At 36.4% G+C, this 21,332-nt stretch overlaps 1 protein-coding gene across 1 annotated transcript in view; it reads left to right on the top strand.

The window, feature by feature from the left end:
- Nucleotides 1-21,332, top strand: part of ALG6 (ALG6 alpha-1,3-glucosyltransferase) — a 57,545-nt gene that overhangs the window by 25,024 nt on the left and 11,189 nt on the right. The window contains exons 4-12 of the mRNA XM_061411738.1: nucleotides 3,683-3,772; nucleotides 4,894-4,982; nucleotides 6,961-7,043; nucleotides 7,691-7,755; nucleotides 11,624-11,809; nucleotides 12,536-12,671; nucleotides 14,530-14,615; nucleotides 16,795-16,879; nucleotides 19,965-20,035. Coding sequence (XP_061267722.1) covers nucleotides 3,683-3,772; nucleotides 4,894-4,982; nucleotides 6,961-7,043; nucleotides 7,691-7,755; nucleotides 11,624-11,809; nucleotides 12,536-12,671; nucleotides 14,530-14,615; nucleotides 16,795-16,879; nucleotides 19,965-20,035 — 891 coding nt within the window. The remainder of the gene's footprint in view (nucleotides 1-3,682; nucleotides 3,773-4,893; nucleotides 4,983-6,960; nucleotides 7,044-7,690; nucleotides 7,756-11,623; nucleotides 11,810-12,535; nucleotides 12,672-14,529; nucleotides 14,616-16,794; nucleotides 16,880-19,964; nucleotides 20,036-21,332) is intronic.

Genomic DNA, 21,332 nt, shown 5'->3' with positions numbered 1-21,332 from the left:
TTTGATATATAGACATTCTTTGAACTGTTCTTGAAACTTAACTTTAAGTTTGGAACTGTTTTAAAATAGAATATATTTTTGTACAAAGCAAAAATAGCCACAATATATTAGAAAAAATTACATTTTGAAGTTAATGATAACACATTTGGAGTAATTTTGTAGTTTGCTGTGGCAGCTAGAGTTTTTTTCTGATAAAACATCTACTGAGATTACATGGGAATTCAGTGGGAAAGGACATTCCATTCCAATGGTATTTATCCAACTTTTCAGGTGGATCTGATACATATAAAGCAGGAGAATTAACTATTTGCTTTGTTTCTACGGGTAGATTTTGAAGCTTTACTTGAAACAATTTTAAGCTATCTTTTTCCACAAATTTCTCTCTTCTTACTTATGCATTTCCATAAAGTAGGTAGCACAGTTGTTGGTTGTATTATTCCTTCTTCCCAGTCCAACCGGTGGTTTTACTGTTAGTGTGTACCTTTGCATACCACCCATGCCTCCTTCGCTATCTCCAGTGGACCTCAGTGTTAAAGTACATGAAAAATAGCTTTTGCCTTAGAAGAAGCTGAAAAACAAATCAAATTATATTGTTCAAAATGTGATTTTTGAATTATCTGATGCTTTGCCACTACTGTATCCATCCCAGTGGTTTTGTAGCTAATGACCACTTAGAACTACTGTTGCACACTCACTTTGTGTCAGGCAGTTGCTTCACAGTTTTACATGTTTAATTCAGTCCTTCAACAACTCTTTGGGGTAAATACAATAAAACCTTGTGCTAATGCTCCCTGTCATTACGTGAATTTGGAAATAACGCAGTTTGGTACCTGTGTTCAGGTAACCCTATTTAGAGAAGTGGGTCCTCTGGTTTCCACTATTGGCCTGGCCCAGCTTCCCAGTTTCAAGCTGTTGAAAGGGACTCTGACTTATATGGAGTCTTGGGTTCACTGTATCTTGATTTTGAGTTCCAGCCAGATAGATACAGGAACCAGGATTGTTCACATGGATGTTGCTGCTGCGGTACATAACTGTCACCAGAAGATACCATGCTGTACTGTGCCCATGGCTGTCTAGCATGCCCTGATCATTTTATTAATCCTCACTCCCTGCATACAAACCTACATATTGTGTATCAGACACTAAGAAAAGTAGACCTTTTGAAGATGAATACAGTTGATCCTTGAACAACATGGGTTTGAACTGTGCAGGCCCCTTTATACATGGATTTCTTTCAATAGTAAATACTGTACTACAGAAACCATGGTTGGTTGAATCCGAGGTTGTGGAACCTAGATCCAGAGGAACCTCGGAGAGAGATGGCTGACTGTAAATTATACTTGGATTTTCAACTGCATGGAGAGTCAGTGCCCCTAATCTGCATGTTGTTCAGGGTCAACTGTAGTAGGTTATTTAACTGGATCATGATAAAGGCCAACTTAAAACTTTTTTTTTTCAGTCTCAGAGTAAGGGGTTGTGATGTCAAAAAATTGTGACCCATTTGAAACAGGATTTTTTTTTTTTTTTTGCTTTTTCATACTGTTCATGGGGTTCTCAAGGCAAGACTGCTTAAGTGGTTTACCATTCCCTTCTCCAGTGGACCACGTTTTATCGGAACTCTCCACCATGACCCGTCTGTCTTGGGTGGCCCTACAGAGATCAAATTGCCAACATCTGTTGGATCATCGAAAAATCTAGAGAGTTCCAGAAAAACATCTGCTTTATTGACTGTGGAATATTGACTGTGGAAAATTCTTCAAGAGATGGGAATACCAGACCACCTGACCTGCCTCTTGAAAAATCTATATGCAGGTCAGGAAGCAACAGTTAGTACTGGACATGGAATGACAGACTGGTTCCAAATAGGGAAAGGAGTATGTCAAGGCTGTATATTGTCACCCTGCTTATTTAACTTATATGCAGAGTACATCATGAGAAATGCTGGGCTGGATGAAGCACAAGCTGGAATCAAGATTGCTGGGAGGAATATCAATAACTTCAGATATGCAGATGACACCACCCTTATGGCAGAAAGTGAAGAAAAACTAAAAAGCCTCTTGATGAAAGTGAAAGAGGAGAGTGAAAAAGTTGGCTTAAAATTCAACATTCAGAAAACTAAGATCATGGCATCTGGTCCTGTCACTTCATGGGAAATAGATGGGGAAACAGTGGAAACAGTGACAGACTTTATTTTTGGGGCTCCAAAATCACTGCAGATGGTGACTGCAGCCATGAAATTAAAAGATGCTTGCTCTTTGAAAGAACAGTTATGACCAACCTAGACAGCATATTCAAAAGCAGAGACATTACTTTGCCAACAAAGGTCTGGCTAGAAAGCTATGGTTTTTCCAGTAGTCATGTATGGATGTGAGAGTTGGACTATATAGAAAGCTGAGTGCCAAAGAATTGATGATTTCCAACTGTGGTGTTGGAGAAGACTCTTGAGAGTCCCTTGGACTACAAGGAGATCATACCAGTCCATCCTAAAGGAAATCAGTCCTGAATATTCATTGGAAGGACTGATGTTGAGGCTGAAACTCCAATACTTTGGCCACCTGATACGAAGAACTGACTCATTGGAAAAGACCCTAATGCTGGGAAAGATTGAGGGCGGGAGGAGAAGGGGATGACAGAGGATGAGATGGTTGGATGGTATCACTGACTCAATGGACATGAGTTTGAGTAAACTCTGGGAATTGTCAATGGACAGGGAGGCCTGGTGTGCTGCAGTCCATGGGGTCGCAGAGTTGGACACGACTGAGCAACTGAACTGACTGAAACAGGCTTAGGGATAGTGATTATTTATATTGTATATAGTTTGGTGTCCATTATTATAAATTCTTGTAATGATTGAGAAAATTATTTGGATAGAAGAAGCTGTCTAGTTATAAAGATTATAGTTAAGGAGTCTTATGTAAATTATTATAGTCTATGTAGTCTATGTAAATTTTCATTTCTTGAGTCACAGTATTCATATGTAGTTTCTTCCCTTTCTAACCAACTGGTTAATTGGTTAACCAGTTATTTTAAATAGTTTAACCAATTATTACATGATGAATTAAATAGTTTAACCAACTATTAATTTATGAACTTTACATATAGTGTTTTTCCTTAATTCACAGAATTTTGCATGTAATAGGCTCTCATTAAATGTTGGTTGAATTGTGTTCAAAGTGATATTAATAAGTCTACCTGTTTCACGCAGTATTTCTTTCTTTGCAAACCAAATCTTTACATGATTTTAACATTCATTTTTTACTTTTTAAAATTGTGATTTCACATTGTTTCTGTAATTTTTAGAATGTCAGAAGCAAATTCTCTTTTTCGTTGCATATTTTCTTTTGTATAAGTATTAGTCATTGTTTAAGTTTACTAATAGTAAAATGACAACAAGTTCCAATTTGCCTGTGACAATCTTGGTTTACCTCTATTGTTATGGCTTAATTATTAATAGCTTCCTCTTTCACTCTTAAGAGTACTTCAGTTTAGATAATAATTTAGTCACACTACTCATTAACAACTTTAATTGTGAGTTCACAAAAGTTTTTGAGAGAAGAGGAAAAGAAAAAATGTAGATGATTTTTTTTTACCTTATATGTTTTTTCAAGTTAAATGACATATTGAATACAAGTCTATTTCTTGAATATTGATTGATGGAGTGGTGCTTTCTTTTTTTTTCCAGGTATTTTAACAGCAGTGATAACAATTTGCAGTATTGGGGATTGGACTATCCACCTCTTACAGCTTATCATAGTTTTTTATGTGCATATGTGTAAGTTTTTCTTCCTTAACATAACTACATATTTATGCCCTTAGCAGATGCAGTAAGGAACAGTTTGTTGATTGGAGGAGAGATCATTTGTAGCTATTATTGTATTATGGTTTGTAGAGCACCATGCCTTTATAATTGGTTTGTAGGAAAGTTAACTATCAGAGTTTTAATATTTGTGTAATCTTTTTGGTGGAAATGCTAGAAAGAGATGCAAAAAAATCTAGCTTTGTTTTGAAGTAGAAATGTTACCAATTATGCATGGTTTACTGAGAAATATATCTAATATGATTAGTTGTGCATAGGAAAGCTTTTTTCCTGGAATGGCCCAAAGTAAATGAAAAATAAAGGTCTAAATGGTATTGTGATTAACCAGTCAAGTTAGAAACTAGAAGTACTGTAGTGTTTCACTTATGATTTAAGATCGGATTGGAATTCCTTCTTTTACAGGCATGGAATGGTTTATAGATGATAAGGCACTTCTGTTTAGTAGAGACCCAGTTCTACTCTGTAGTGGTATTCCATTTCAGACCTGCAGTGTGTCAGTAGAAATTTGAGGAACTTCTTCACAGTATCTTCTGAACTTATTTTACCGTTTCATATTTTTAAAAAATTAGCTTCCTGGACTAAAAATATGTCTCCAAACTTCATGGTAACTAGTTGTACTTTTCAGTGTTCTGGAAAATGTAATACTATTGAAAACTTAATGTATCTTTAATAATTATGTTCAGTTTTATGCAGTGATTTATGATTAACAGCTATTTATTGTAGCCTATTATGATAACTGAAAGGATGATAAATTATAAAGCTATGATCCTCAGTCCTAGTATCTTGCTGTTTACAAAGTACATCTTTAGTAAACGAAAGGTGACACATTAGACTGTTTTCACACTGAAAGTATCATGAAGGTAGGGCTTTCAGTTAAAATGTTACATGAGTTTGTTGGAAGATGAGCAAGGTGGACTCGGCTTTTTAGCTTTAGTCAGTTTCACATGGTTAAATACAAAGAGTTAAGCCTTAACTCTATTGCTCCACTTCTCAACATAGATTCATATGTCCTCAGGTGTCCTTATTGCTAAAAGTGATGGGGCATAAAGTGCATGTATATATGCTTTGATTTGCAGGGCAAAGTTTATAAATCCAGACTGGATTGCTCTCCATACATCACGTGGATATGAGAGTCAGGCACATAAGCTCTTCATGCGTGCAACAGGTAAAAGAGCAGTAGATGTTGAATGTAACATTGAATTAAACATTTTTTTGAACTGGTTCTATTATTGTCCTTACTGACTTTTACAGTTGTGTAACTGTACATATGCATATATATGTATACTGTTTGAGCAAATGTGTATGTAAACTAAGACACACAACAGTAGAAACGAATAACTCTGGGTGCTTTACATTTGTTATTATCTCACTTAATAATATGGACACCCAAATGAGGTAAAATACTGTTGTTAAGCTGAGTGAGGGCAATATTATTAGCTCACCTGAAGTTGGTTAGCTCTGAATTAAAGTTTTAGTTGTTTAGGCCTTTGCTTTGATAAATCCCTTTCACTTTTAAAGTAAATTACAGTTGTATGGGCTTCCCCACTGGCTCAGTGGTAAACAGCCCACCTGCCAATGCAGGAAATGCAGGTTCAGTCGTTGGGTTGGGAAGATCCCTTGGAGAAGGAAGTGGCAACCCACTTCAGTATTCTTGCCTGGGAAATCCCATGGACAGAGGAGCCTGGTGGGCTACAGTCCATGGGATTGTAAAAGAGTTGGACATGACTGCAACTAAACAACAACAGTTGTATATCATACATTGTGTTGCTGTGTAGTGTTGCTGAACTAATCTTTATAACAAATGTTTATTGAGCATTTTTTGTATGCTGAGAGTTGAAAGTAATGAGCTTACATTTTTTTTAAACCTTTACAAGACTTAGGCTTTTATGGGTCTTTTCCTTAATTACTCTAAGTCTTGTCAGATTTGTTTTCTTTACCATTCACGCCATGATAGACTCTCAGGTCCAAGAGAGAACCTGCATTGCCCCTCCCTCTCCCACACCACTCCCCCCCCCTCCCCGCCATCCCCCCCATGCCCCCCCCCCCCCCCCGCTCCAATGCTTTAATCCCATCTGACCTGCATACTCACCTCATGATATTTAGCTTCTGAGCCAGTACCTGTATCTGGAGGAAACTCACGACTTTTAGACATAGTCTGTTCTATTTTCAAAGAGCTCCAATTATTAGAAATTTCCTTCTTATATTGAACTTTCACAAATCATATGAAGTTCTGTTTCCTTGGGCCACATAGAACAAGTCTGGTCCTTTTTATACCTAACACCTGACAGACATGTGAAGTTATCTCCTCTCCAGGTTAAACATTCTTAGATACTTCAGCTCTTATTAGATGACCAGTTTCTTGAATGTAATCATGGTTTTGAGGCCTCTGGTTGTACTCCTTTGAATATGTTCCAGCTTTTCAGTGTCATCTTAAATATAGAATCTGGGGATGAAAATAGATTGCATGTATCTAACACTGAATGTTTACTATTGTTTACCTTATTCTTGAACTTAAATATATGTTTTCTGGTACAAGAGAAAAATAGGCTCTTTGGATAGCTATGTTGTATTGTTGAAGAACTTAATATATTAGTTTTTCTTTGTTCTGAAAGGACTGAACATTCAGAATTATGAATTGCTTTATTTTTTCCCCACTTTTTTTCAGTTTCTTCTTCACCTTGGCCTCTCAAGGTCTTTGTATGCATTAATTAGCAAAACTTTATGAATTTTTATAAATATTCACATTTAAAAAGATTCTCCTATGCATCTCCACATTTGAGGTACTGTTTGCATCAGAAAATTTGGAGCATATAGATATTGAGGGGAAAATAAAAGTTTACTTCCCTTGCTTTGAGTATTCTTAATTTTTAAATTCAGGTCAGGGCAAAGAGAGAATTAGATACATTTAATTAACTTAATGTGTGAATTTATTAGAGGAAATTAAGACACTCTCTAGTCCTATATCAGTTGAAATTAGGCACAGGTGAAGGGAATGGAAAGGGCTCCATGTGGAAAGGACTCGTCCAGAGTGGGTAGCAACCTTGTGTTAATAGAATTCCCACTCAAGGTTGGAGAGAGGTGACTAATAGGTTATAGTAAATCTTGATGAACTCTCGCTTAAAATCATTTGTTTGTTTTTTCAGTGTTAATTGCTGATTTGTTGATATACATACCTGCAGTGGTTCTGTACTGTTGTTGTTTAAAAGAAATCTCAACTAAGAAAAAGGTAGGTTTTGAAATAACTTGACATTTCATCTCTGAAATGTTTTATTAGCTTAGCTATTAAGTGTAGAGCTTAAGGAAGCTATGCTTTTGGGAATAGATAATAGGGAACAGTATATCTTCTGTCAGTTAATTTTCATTTAGAAACATTAACTTATCTTAGAGTAATTATTTTAATGCCCAACTGTAGTAATAAGAGGCACTGAATTTTAGAAGTTATATACTTCTGAGTTACACAGAATTCTAAATTTATTGCTTAACTGGTAAATTTGAATGTTGGGTTGGCTTGGGAGAATGACAACTGAAAGGCATTTTGAAAAGTTGCTATATATTCTCATATTCACAGTTAATGAATATTCTCTTTGGTCATTTTATATAGATTAATTATTAGATTAATTTATCTGATTTGTATATCTAAAAGTGCTTTCTCTAACAAATACCTTTTAGTGATTTTTTTTTTCATTTTTACTGGAGTATGCTATGTCACCTCCATGAAAACTTCAGTATTTAAAGAGTTGTTTTATAAAAATGAAATATTTTGATAAATAGAAGGTAAGAATGGAATATTTGCTACTGTGTTAAATGAAACTATGCATTTACCTTGTTTGATTCAAGTAACAGATTATTATTTCATAATAATTTTCTTTACAGATTGCTACTGCATTATGCATATTGCTATACCCAGGCCTTATTCTTATCGACTATGGACATTTTCAGTATCCTTTACTGATTTAGAAATGAAGTCAGATGCACATCATGAAATCTAGGCTCCGTTTGTATAATGTTGTCATCTACAATGTCTTATTTACTAGGGTTCTTGCTTATATAAACCTTTTAAAAATGATAAAAGTATCTCTTCACCAGGTGTTTACTTGATGGGTAAAGTTCAGATTTATTAAAAGTAGAAATGCTTTTTCACACCCATTTGGCTTGGGAATAGAACACTGGTAACCGATTAGCTCTTCTGGAAAGTTAGAAAAAGAATGCCAAGTACAGTGATGCTCTCCTAATACTAAAAAGGTAAAACATCTTCTATCTTTTGTAAACGTTATCTGACACTGACAAAAAGACTTCCAGTTTGTGAGTTTTAAAACAAAATGTTTTTCTAACAAATAGTGGTAACTGGAAGCTTCAGGAAACTAAAATTTAATGATTAAATCTGTGTGGATTTGGTGTGTTTAATTTTTGATACCTAAAATAAGCAACACTCAAGTAAACAGATTGTAGAGGAAAGTTGATAAAATCTGTACATGGCTCTCCAGTTTGTCTTCTAATGCATTAAATATTGCTGGTTGTCTCCATCTGTCCCAAAGGAAAAAAAATCCATACCATGATTGCTTAATTAATCGTTTTTCCTTTTGTCTCTAGTCTATTTTAGTAATAAAATTCAAATACATATATGTCAAAAGACTTGTGAAGGATATTCAGATATGTAGTTGCTTCCACCATGTTTTTTATTCTGTCCACTTTCCTAATTGAGCTCTTTTTTTTTTTGCTTTGTAGAATCATGGCTTTCATATAGTCTAATAGGAACACCAAGATAAAGAAAGGAAACATGAAGTTGTTTATAAGATTTTTTTAAACTATATTTACTTTGAAATGTTAACACTCATTCAGAAAAATACATAAAGCATAAATGAATCGGCTGTTACCCATGTCAAGAAATAGAACATTGCTAGTATCCAAAATGACCCTGTGCACGGCCCTGGCACTGCTCCCTCCTCCTTTCTCAAAGACAGCCACATACTGACTTTTGGAACACTATAGTCTGCTTCTCCCCCTTCTTTGAATTTAACATGAGAGAGACAGCACAGGAGGTGTTCCTTTGCCTTAGGTGTTTTTGGTGCAGCATCGTCTTTGTGAGAGTTATCCGCGCAGGTCTGTGTAGTTGTGGTTTCTCCTCTTTCTCACTGCTTTGTAAGATTCCACTGCGTGAGTACACGTGATTTTATTTCTGATAGACATTTGGAGTGTTTCCAGGTTTTGGCTATGATGAAACTATGCTGCTTTGAACTTTCTTGTAAGGATCTCTTTGTACACATGTAAATATATTTCTTATTTCACAATTCTTATGAGTGGAATTGCTGAATTATAGGGTATGCACATGTTTAAGTATTCTCATATGGTTTTTAAGTGTAATCTACCAAGTAACACTCCTGTGAGCAATGGTATAGGTGCTCATCCTCAGCAATTGTCAGTTATTTTCCTTTTCACCATTGTGGTAAATTTGTAGTGGCGTCTTCTCTGTGACTTGAATCAAACTCTTAAAACTTTTAGGATTATGTCATTTTATAGGAACACATTTTTTAAAAATACTATTTACTTTACTTTCATCATTTGTAAAATGGAGATGATAAAAACCCTACTTTTTAAGCTTCTTGAGAATTAAATGAATTGACATTTGTTAAACATTTAAAACCCTACTTGGGAGGTGCTAAATATCATGTAATATTTACTGCTCTTATTATTTGTATTGTTGCTACTGCTTCTGTTATTACTGTTTTTTAATTTTTGGGCTCTGAAATTTGATATTAGTCTGGGCAGAGGCATTTTTGACAGTTGTTTTGGACACTATGGATCATTCGTTTTGAAGACTCATGTTCTTCAGTTCTGGGAATTCTCATGAATAATATTTTTTTTATAATTCTCTCCCTTTTTTCTGAAGCTTGTTAGACAGATATTAGATCTTTCATCTCCATCTTGAGCATCTGTCTTTGTTTTATGTTTTTGAAGATTATCTTGCTTTGTGTCTAACACTTGTATTAAATTTCATTTGTTAAGCATATCTTAAATTTCAGTTTACTTTCTTACCCCACTGTTCTGTGAATTATTTCTATTCTCCTAGGTCAGTCTTTTCTCCTTTTCACTTTGGTCCTTTTTCTCTCATAGTAGTAGTGCAAGTCACTCAGTTGTGTCTGACTCTTTGCAACCCCATGGACTATACAGTTCATGGAATTCTCCAGGTGAGAATACTGGAGTGGGTAGCTGTTCCCTTCTTCAGGGGATCTTCCCAACCTAGGGATCGAACCCAGGTCTTCCGCACTGCAGGTGGATTCTTTACCTGCTAAGCCACCAGGGAAGCCCAAGAATACTGGACTGGGTAGCCTATTCCTTCTCCAGCAGATCTTCCCAACCCAGGGTCAGCTGCATTGCAGGTGGATTCTTTACCAGCTGAGCTACCAGGGAAGGCCTTTTCTGTCATAGGTGTTCCTTAAATGTCTATTTGATCCTGGTGTGTTTATTCTAAGAATAAGGCAGAAGAGAAAGCTGCATGTGAGCTCTCTATACTTTTAGTCCACTGTGGGGTGCACGGTAGGGTTCTGGCCAGCACTCTGGGATCCTTAAATGTCACTGTGCAGAGGAATTTGCATGATAGTGTTAACTTAGTTGCTTGGATAGTTTATTCTATTTTGGGGGAGAGAAATATTCCTTCTTTCGTTGCCCAGCGGTAAATGCTTTGGCTCCTAGATAATCTTTGCAGAGGCATGAGGTGGGATGTGCCTTCTCCATTTGGAATTTTCAGTTAATCCTTGTTTTCTTTTTAACATCCTCAAGTACTCCAACCTACTTGTTTCCAGAGTTCTCTGAGGGTGTGCAGGGCGGATAGGCTCCTTGCTAGCCTGAGCTTCCTCTGTGTGTTCACTAAGCTGTGGCTTCTTTCAGTGTATTTTATTGGTTGCCACTTCTCTGTCCTCTTTCTGTCTTCTACAGATGTGTTGAAATCTTTATCTGTTATAACCGACCCCTGTTCTCTTTATGGCTGTAGCTGCTACTGCTGCCAAGTCGCTTCAGTCATGTCCAACTCTGTGCGACCCCATAGATGGCACCCAACCAGGCTCCCCCGTCCCTGGGATTCTCCAGGCAAGAACACTGGAGTGGGTTGCCATTTCCTTCTCCAATGCATGAAAGTGAAAAGTGAAAGTCAAGTCGCTCAGTCGTGTCTGACTCTTAGCGACCCCATGGACTGCAGCCCACCAGGCTCCTCTGTCCTTGGGATTTTCCAGGCAAGAGTACTGGAGTGGGGTGCCATTGCCTTATGGCTGTAGATGTATACTTTTAAAAATTCCCCATTTTAAGGGGGTCTCAGGAAGGAGAGGAGGTAAACATGAGTGCTCAGCTCCCCATTTTCAAATGAAAATCTAGTTGTGATACTGTTTTCACATAGCAGTGTTGTTAATTTCCAATCAAGCACATGTATTAATTCATATTATTGATGCATATTATAGAGGAAGGATAGTGATATTAGTAAGTTCAGTGTTTTTGTGTATTTTTAACTTTTGGAGCATTGATTTTGGTACGTTGTTACAGTAATATGGTAAAATAACCCAGCAGAAACAAAGCTATGTGTTACTTATTTAGAGTTCTTTAAACCTAAACAAATCAGTTGCTCTGTTTAGTAGTAGATTTAATATATTTGAGACCACTATATATAATTTCAAATTTGCTTATCAATTCAATACTTTCAGCTTTTATTTAGAAATTGTTTTGATTATACATATTATTACAGAATCACATAAGTAAAATGTTCTTTAAAATGCAAAATCTCTTTTACTTATTGAGATAATTTCCTTGACATGAGAACATATATAATTCTGTGAGTCTCGGCTTTGCTTTGTGGGGTATTCTTGGAGTATCTTATGACTGGGACCTGCTAGGGTCCCTGGCATTTTGCTTAGCTATAAACTATAAGCAGATGGAACTTTACCACTCCTTGCCATTTTTTTGTTTTTTACTTGGCAAGTGTTTTAAAAAAGGCCTCAAAGGAAAGGGGTGAGTAGCTTTTAAATAGCAGAATTCAAAACATCAGCTAATTTATTTGGCATACTTACCTTGGAGGAAGGTGGTCTTTGCCCCTTGGTGATTTCTTATTAATGTGTTGGTGGCTGTGTTGGCTCTCTTTCCATTGGAAAGAGAGATTGTTATGTTCTATACTATTGTATTTTAAATCTTCCTAATGAGAAAAATATTTTGATCAATGAATATTTATGGGGACTTCCCCGGTGGTCCAGGGGTTAAAACTCTGCACTTCCACTCTAAGGGAAGTTCGCAGGTTTGATCCCTGGTTGGGGAACCAAGATCCCGCTTGCTATGCATTGTGGCCAATAAATATTTTAAAATACATATATTTACTGGAGGTAATGTGGATTGGCTTGGTAGAACATTGCTGTAGGATTTCATCCCTTTAGAGCATGTTGTATACTTATTAGAAAGACATCCCAATTTGACATTTTTCTTCATGGCTGCCTAGGAGTGGCATCTAAGTTAAATGTTAATAAGGATGGTGATAGTCTTTTTGTTGAGGAATTGCACATCTTAATAGTTGTAAATTTCTTAACCGTGATTTAAGTAGACTCTCATTCATCTTAAACCTGTGTTGGTGGCATAGATTTATCATTACTGTACATTTGCATTTATTATAGTTAGTGAGCCACAGACTGATTTCTCAGAATTACTGACCTCTCTTTATCTTACTGTTTCCCTCTGTTTGTGTTCCAGGTTGGTGTTGTTAACTAAGCTGGCTTGTACTGTCGTGGCTTCCTTCATTCTCTGCTGGCTGCCGTTCTTTACAGAGAGGGAACAAACCTTGCAAGTTCTAAGAAGACTCTTTCCGGTTGATCGTGGGTTATTTGAGGCATGTTTAAGGACTTTTCTCTCACTCCCTTCTGTTACAGGCCTTTCTCTGTGACCTCTGGGGATTTCATGTAGAAGACTCACAAGGAATAGTGACTTCAGCTGCTCTCTTCCTGCAATCATTCCTTGCCATTTGTTTAATCTGTGCACAACCTCTAGCTCAGCTGGCATGTTCTAGTACATTACATGAGTAGGTAGTATTTATGCCTCCATGAGATCCATAATTCAGTTATACATTTTTCTAATGAAATAGAGTCCATAATGAAAGACAGCATGAAAAGTTGCAGCTATAAAGTTAACAGTTTTGTGTTTTTTTGGGGGGAGGGGGGGTTATATTCTCTTTTTAGTCCTAGGAAATTATTTATTAAACTAATAATCATGTTTGGTTCAGAAAGATCTCATAATTCCTTATGAGATATATAACCTTCATCCATAGTAATTTTTAATGAGAATCATTCATTTCATTTAATGCTAGCTTAATCACTGTTGTTAAACTTTTATTGCATGGATAATTTGATTTAGAGTCAGTAATTAAATTAAACAAACCATTTTTCTGAAACAAAAAGGTCTTTTAATAAAGTTAGAGACAACATATGTATAGATAATTTGCTTTTGAATAAACATTTCTTTTAAAAAGAATTAGACAAGCATATGTATCTTTCTAATTTTTGAATATATAAAATTCTATAGAATATCTTTCAGTCAGTCTGTGGGAGGATGGAAGAGAAAGAGACTAAGAGAATTTGGTGTTGTGAAGGAACAGAAATGTATGCCTTGTATATCACTTGGGATAATGATAGTGACCGTACTGAGAATCATAAACAATCATTATTGCCATCACCACCACTTACTAGGTACCAGACACTTCACATGTAATTTTATTTGATCCTTTGCCATAGTGGTGAGATAGTTATATATACCCATTCTTACAGATCAGAAAACTGAGGTCAGAGGTTCATATAGCTAGTGCATGGCAGAGCTGTAGTTTGAACTCAGAATGGTGTTCCTAACTTCTTTATATATCCTCTAACCTTAACACTTATATAAAGAAAAGTTTAATCCTCCATGTAAGCTGCCTGGTTATTTGCCTTTGCTTCTATTTCAGAAATGGTGTTTACCATGGTAATTATAAAAACGAGTGTCATGCATTTTTATGGTGGTGTTGGTCACCTTCATTCACTTGTTGCCCTCAAAATCTGAAGAGCAGTTTCACTGGCCCAGCAGAGGGAAGTAGGATGGTACAGTTGTCAGTGATAGTTACTTTCTTGATGTTATGCCTACATAGCTGTGAGTTAAGCAGCTCTGCAGAGGATGGGTTTCATGATCAGAGAACTGTAGTTACAAGTATGATTTTGAAAGTGATTCTAGCACAGCTGCTAATGTCTTTAAACTTGTTGATTCATTAACAGTTGACTCTTACCATTGCTAGTAGCTAGTAGTCATTATCTTACCATTGCTAGTAGCTAGTAGGCATGTGGTAAATGGGTCAAACAACGTGTGTTCTACAAATCAGAATACAATTAGAATACAAAAAGTAAAGATTTCTTAGATACATTTCCAAAGATGAATAACTGTATTTAGGGACAATGGGCTGCTCTTTGAAAAATATTAAGTATTTTTTGGGAGCATCTAAATTATGATTGACTAGTGATTTAGATCACCTCCCATGCAAAAAATGAAAGTTCTCATTGTTTGAGTGTGTGTGTGTTCTTTGGAGAGTTTAATCAACTTAGTTATGAAATTGTGAGCAAATATTTCCCATGACCCAAAAGTTTATCTCTTTAGAGATTTAGGACTTTGTGAAGTTTAATATTTCTTTTAATCATACTAGAAGGTAAAACTAACAAATTTCTTTTAAGGATAAAGTAGCCAATATTTGGTGCAGCTTCAGTGTCTTTTTCAAGATCAGGGATATTTTGCCACATCACATCCAGATAATGATCAGGTAAGAGACATGAAGTTTGTATATAGTGTTTTATAAGCTACTCTTAAAGTGTCATGGCAATACCTCATTTATCTGGCATCATAGGAGTAAGGTACTCTTCATTAGTGCTGCTGCTAAGTCGCTTCAGTCGTGTCCAACTCTGTGTGACCCCATAGATGGCAGCCCACCAAGCTCCTCCATCCCTGGGATTCTCCAGGCAATACTGGAGTGGGTTGCCAGTTCCTTCTCCAATGCATGCATGCATCCTAAGTCACTTCAGTCACGTCTGACTCTGTGCAACCGCATGGACAGCAGCCTACCAGGCTCCTCTGTCCTGGTATTCTCTAGGCAAGAATACTGGAGTGGGTTGCCATTTCCTTCTCCACTTCATTAGTGAATAGTCCACATAACGTAAACTTATGCTGCTGTATAACAGAAGTCTTTTATTTGAAACATTTTATGTGAAAGTTATTGTTACTACTTCCCTCTTCCTTAAACAGAGTATACTAAACATGATTTACCATGACCTTGAAGAGTCACGAGTTTCCGTGGTGTATCAGTCAGGGTGAGAAGTAAAATGAGTAGTAGGTCGTGTGTGTGTGTGTGTGTGTGTGTGTGTGAATTTATTACGAGGAATTGGCTTATACAGTTGTGGGAGCTGGCTAAGCAAACTGGAAGTCCGCAAGGCAGGCATTCAGGAGAGGGTCTCTGGGGAAGGGAGAGCTGTACCAATCCCTCCAATCCTCCTCCTCCCCCTTCCCCACCCCCCCCAGCCCCCCCACCCCCCACCCCCTCCCGCCGACTGCTGTTTGGAGTCTGAGCTCAGGGAAGGCCTAAGCCCTCTTTATAATTTTTTTAATAAAGCATTGAAGTTTTTAATTTATTTATTACTTATTTTCGGCTGTGCCGGGTCTTTGTTACTGCCTGTGGGCTTTCTCTAGTTGTGAAGAGTGGGGCTTCCATGGGCTTCTCACTGAGGTGGCTTCTCTTATCGCGGAACATGGGCTCTAGAGCACAGGTTCAGTAGTTGTGACGCAAGGGCTTTGTTGCTGTGCGGCTTGTGGAATCTTCTTGGACCAAAGATTGAACCCATGCCTGCTGCGTTGGCAGGCAGTTTCTTAACCAGTGGATCACCAGGGAAGTCCGCTAAGCCTTCTTTTAAAGGCTTCCAAGTGATTCAGGCCCAAGATAGCACCCTTTTGATTAACTTAAAATCAGTTGAAAAGGGACTTTAATTAATCTGCAGATCTCTTTCCTGCAGCACCATCATTAGTGTTTGAATGACTGGGAGGTGTGTGTGTATGTGTGTGTGCTGCCTGCCTCTTTCCTTCCATTCTTTTGGAGAATGTCCTTTGTAGCCCACCTTAACAGGAGGCAGACTAGTAAAGCTGACAAGCCACAAAGCTACCTCAAGTGGGAAAGTCAGTTATTATTTTGCCTTGTAACTATTGTTTTCAGGGCTTTCAAAGGCTGTTTGCCTTGGTACTAAGTGGCTCCAACTGTGCTTATTGCTGAGTTCTTTTTCCTCCTTGCCCATCAGTCATCACAAGGAGAAGCTCTGGCACCTTCCCACTCCCTTTCCAGCTTGTTCTTTATGATTTACCATGGGTTGAAAATCAGATAATCAACTTTTGTGAAATGAGGGCTAATGAGGTTCTCTTGTGAGTAAATTGTATGAATGTTTGCGTAACAAATACAGAATTGTTTCTTTATACCTGGTTTTATTTTCTTGTTTTGTTGTTGTTCAGACACTAAGTCGTGTCTGACTCTGTGATCCCATGGACTGCAGCACACCAGGCTTCCTTGTCCTTCACTCTCCTGAAGTTTGCTCAGTCATGTTCACTGAGTCCATGATATCTGTTTTGAGTGTTTGCTGATTGACTTTTAGCTGTCTATCTTTGTATCTTTCCCAGAATAGATACTAAATCCTAAAATAACATAAGCAATATTTAGTTCTACAGTGTTTTGTTCTATATTATATAATCACATATATATTAAAGCGTGTACATATTTCAGTGTCTGGATTTTATTTAAATGTTATCTGGTCTTGAATTTATTACTTAATATATAAAAAAACTTTAACTAGAAATCAACTTAAGTTGATAAGTAATGTGATCCTTACATTTTAAAAAATGTTTCTTTGCTTTAGTTGTATACTTCTATAAAGAAAGTAAATGTTTCATTTTTGTTACTTTTTTAGCTTTTGTTTTACATTTTTGAGCCTGCTTCCTGCATGTATAAAATTGACACTTCATCCCTCTCCTAAAGGATTCAGATTTACTCTGGTAAGTTGCTCATTAGTTTAGATACTTAATTCTTGCTGCAATTGAGTTTTTAAAAATATAAATAATTATATTCCTGCTTTGAACAGGATTTATTGGATTGAGATATAAGACATTCATTTATTTGGCAAACATTTATTGAGCGTTTGACACACTTAGGTGCTGTTTTGGAGTAGGCTGAGCAATCAGAATCTTTCAGTTTAATTTAATTTCCTCGTGTTGGTCAGTAAGGGAATGCAAAGAAGAAAACAGTGGCGATGGACATGTTTAAATTGTTATGCTTTAAAGCTGGGGTATTAAGTTCTGTCAGGTACAGTGAGTGCTATGATAGTGTGGGAAAGGGAGACATTACTTTGAAGGCAGATTTTAGACAGTTTCTTAAAGCAAGCGGGATTGGAGCCAAATTTTGACAACTGAGCAAGATTTGGACTAGGTGGTTAAGACAGGAGGAAGACCTTGAAGGTACAGATGTGGGAAAGGATAAGGAATCATGCGGGAACAACTGTTAGCCAGTGAGATTTGTGTGACTGATGTAGGAGTGTGTGTGTGTCGAGGTTAGGAGAGTATATAGGGAGAGAGAAGAGTCAGAAAGGATCAAATTGTGTAAGACCTTGTATATTGGCTTGAATAATTTGGGGTTTGATTTGTGTGCAAGAGGAGCAAAAAAGATTTTGGAGGAAAGGGGACAGATTACCCTTTTAGGAAGATGACTTGTGTCAGTTGGAACATAGACTGGGTATATATTCTACATTTGGGGTTTCTCTGAGTGGGTTTATAAATTCCTCCTGGTTGTATTTCTGTGGTGTTTAAAATTGGTTCCATGTACCTTGGTCTATAAAATGACATTTAAAGACTATCTTTTTAAAATATCAAGAAAATTTAGTTTATGAAAATAGTCCTAGTGGACTTCTAAAGGGACAACGTTTTATTTTTTATTTTTCTAATCTTTGGCCATGCCACGTGGTTTGCAGGATCTTAGTTCCCCAACCAGACAGCAAACCTGTACCCTTGGCTGTGAAAGTGTGGAGTCTTAGCCACTGAACTGCCAGGGGATTCTCTAAAGGGACAACATTTTAGAAATTAGGGTTTCAATTCTGGGACTGCCACTTATTTACATTGCATTCTAAAAGCAAGCCAGAGCAGAGATATCAGTCAGGAATTTCAGAAGTGCTTATCAGTTCCACAGTGCAAAAAGCATAGTTTCATGTTCCTTTTTTTTTTTTTAAATTACCTTCTTATTGATGATTTCTGTTGTTTGTTTCTGTGAATGAACTCTGAGCACAGTAAGTCATCCATAGTTAATACTCTGTTGGATGTTTAGAATAGGAGGGATGTGGTTAGTAATATTCTGATGTCTTCAGTAGGCCTAACTTGAAATATTTGCAAGCTTATGTAAAATTGTTATTCCATGCTAAATAACTATATTTCAAAGGTGCCGAAATGAGATTTCAGAGTGTTGATAACTGTAGCAATATTAGAGATGATTACTTTTAGGATTAAAAGCAGAAAAAAAAACATTTTCTTTCTCTTAATTTTCTAATTTTGTTTATTGTGTTTTAATACCAACCATTGTGTTTAAAAAATAAAAAAAATGTAGTGAGTTACTTTTGTTGATGTTTTAAATTCTTCTTGACTAGCTTTAAAAACATTTCCCATTATAATTTTAAAGTGTTTTCCTTTCAGTCTAGATTGAATTATTTCTTAATATAGGTCTATAACTGAGGTAATTGGTAGTACGAATACTAATAAATCTGTAGTGGCCAAGTGATTTTTACCTATTATTTTCAGGACGTATTTTTTAAGTGCCCTGTAGCATGCCAGGTCTTCTCCTCGGTGCTGGCATGCCAATGAGTGACAGCTGATTATCCCTGCTTTCTTAACTGGGGACACTCATGCTAGTTGGCACAAGGACAGTAAATAAAATGAATCAGTTAATAGGAAAATATCTGGGCATAATGAAGACTATGAAGAAAGTAGGTTTATGTGAAAAGAGGGCTGGTGGGGTTTGGTTAGGGTAGCACTACTTTAGGTTGAATAAAAGGCTTCTCTAGGGAAGTGACATTTGAGCCTTGAACTGAATGACTGGTCAGAAGTAACCAATTACAAGACGATCTGGGCTCTGACTTGATAAAAAGTAAATTTTTTTTTCCTTAAGGCAAGTTCGAGACGTTAAAGGGACAAGTGTGAAATAACTGATGTGAAATGAGTGAGGGAGACATTAAGAAATAGATTGGAAGAGGAAGGCAGGACCCAGATTATGTAGAAGTTTAGATTTTAATTCTAAGTGTAATGGGAAGCTATTGGAAGATATTAACCAGGGAAATTACATGATCTGATATTGTGGCTACATGGAGAATGGATTATAGGGGACGAGAGCATTACCACTTAGGAGGTCATTGTAGTGGTCCAGGAGGGAGATGGGGGTGGCTAAGACCACCTCTGCCACCATCAGCCGGGTGGAATGGGAAGAAGTGGGCTGAGTAGTGTATTAGGAGATGGTGTAGGTAGCATTTGCTGATGGATTGGATGTGACGCATATACAAGATAGTGAGCCAGGTTTTTTGCTTGAGCAACTGGATTGGGTGTATATAGAGAGATGTCTAATATGCAGAATATAAACTCCTGAAGATAGAGTTAAATTTTAATTTAAAACCCCAGATAGCAAATGATTACTTTATAAAACATTGTATATATTTTACTGAAGTGCCTGTTTTAAAAACACTCAAATAGATTTATTTTGTCACTTTCATATTTTGACCTTCTTGACTTCATACTTTTTAAATTGTCAGAGATTCTAAGGGAGGATGAAGGTATGATTATTGTGTCTGAAGTACTTAGTAGTTTTATTAATAACTAAGACGCAGTGAACTTGTTTTAGATGGGTAAGTATTACAATAGTTAATTTTCAAAATATTTTGATAATTAAATTTGAATAAAATATTATGCCTCTTACAATTGTATATAATTTTCCTTTTAGCTAGAAGCTATATTAAACTTTAAAATGTTACTTGAAATGATTTTAATCTGACTTACACTAAATTGCTATTGTAAGTTTTTGTATCTGATTTTCTGTCCTTTTTCCTTAAAGGTTAGCTGTGCACTATCATTCTTTTTATTTTCTTTCCAAGTGCATGAAAAGTCCATTCTTTTGGTATCACTGTAAGTAAAACGGTTTCAAGTATGTGTTTTATTTATTATTATGATATATACATGAATCTAATACTTACATATAATCATCTAAGTGCAAATCAAAACTATACAAATGTAACACAGTTGCATAAAATTATTTCATAAAATCACATTTTTTTAGAATGATGTCCTGTTACAATTTTACTTCTTTAAACTGGTAAAATTTTATAGAATCATTTCTGACATACTTAGTATTTCTTCCTGTTTTTTCATTTTGAACTTGCTAATAAAAATGGTCTTCTAAAGATGGCTGTACTCTGGCTGAAGCCTGTTTGTCCTCTTTGCCTTTTTCATTTCATTCATTTCTGTTACTATTCAATAGCCTGGTTCTCTCTGTTAAGCTCTTTAGGGGTTTTTTTATATGTTGCCTCCTTTCTAGTTCTTCTGTCAAGACTTTTGTTTAGACTCTACTGGTAGTCTGTAAATCTAGGAGCATTAATTTTTTTTCAGATTTCATAGAAATTGGGTGGCAGTTGCGGGTGTATTATCCCACTATTAAAATAATGCCCAGAACACCGTGGAATACTTGAATCCTGTCCTAGCTCAGTCCCACCTCACCCTGTTTGCTAGGTTCCTGTGAAAGATACATGTATGAAATGACCAATGACTAGTGGAAGGAAGTACTGCTTTTATTAGGTGGAGCTTTGGACTAAAACCTCAGTGTAGTTTTAGAATAAGCCGGCCTATGGGGCAGGCCTCTTTCCTCTGAACAAAATAGTCTTGTACAATTGTAGACCGAGAGGGCAGAATAATTTCACCCCACAAATTCTAAACTTGAGTTAGATGTGAGCCCTGTTGTGTAAGCCTCAGCTGACCCTACACAAATCCCAAGTGCCAGGGGATGAAATTATGGAGAGGTGCTTCTTTCAAACATGCATAATTTCCCCCAGCATTTCTACTCTGTAGAAATGTCTTTGATCGATGACCTGTAATCTGACCCTTGAGGTTAGCTCGTGGTCCCTGAATTTCTGGGAGTTCAGACTCTACAACTGTATTTTGATTATTTATAACAGTAAGTGACTTTAATTTTGATCAAATATTTTAAAGTTAACATTAAAAGTTCTTCTCGATCTGGTTCCAGCTAATCTATCATTAAATGAATATTTCATTCAATAAATATTTATTGAGGTCCTACTATTTACCAGGTACTGTTCTGTGCACTTGGGATATATCTGTGAACAAAACATAACAGAATTGCTACTTTCTTAGGTTTGATTCTCAAGGACAGACACTAATAATTAAATAAAAATAAGAAATTAAAGTGTTA

This window comes from Bos javanicus, chromosome 3, assembly GCF_032452875.1.
Source record: "Bos javanicus breed banteng chromosome 3, ARS-OSU_banteng_1.0, whole genome shotgun sequence".
NCBI classification, from domain to species: domain Eukaryota; kingdom Metazoa; phylum Chordata; class Mammalia; order Artiodactyla; family Bovidae; genus Bos; species Bos javanicus.
The sequence above is the reverse complement of the archived record's forward strand: the minus strand, read 5'-3'. Positions and strand labels throughout refer to the sequence as shown.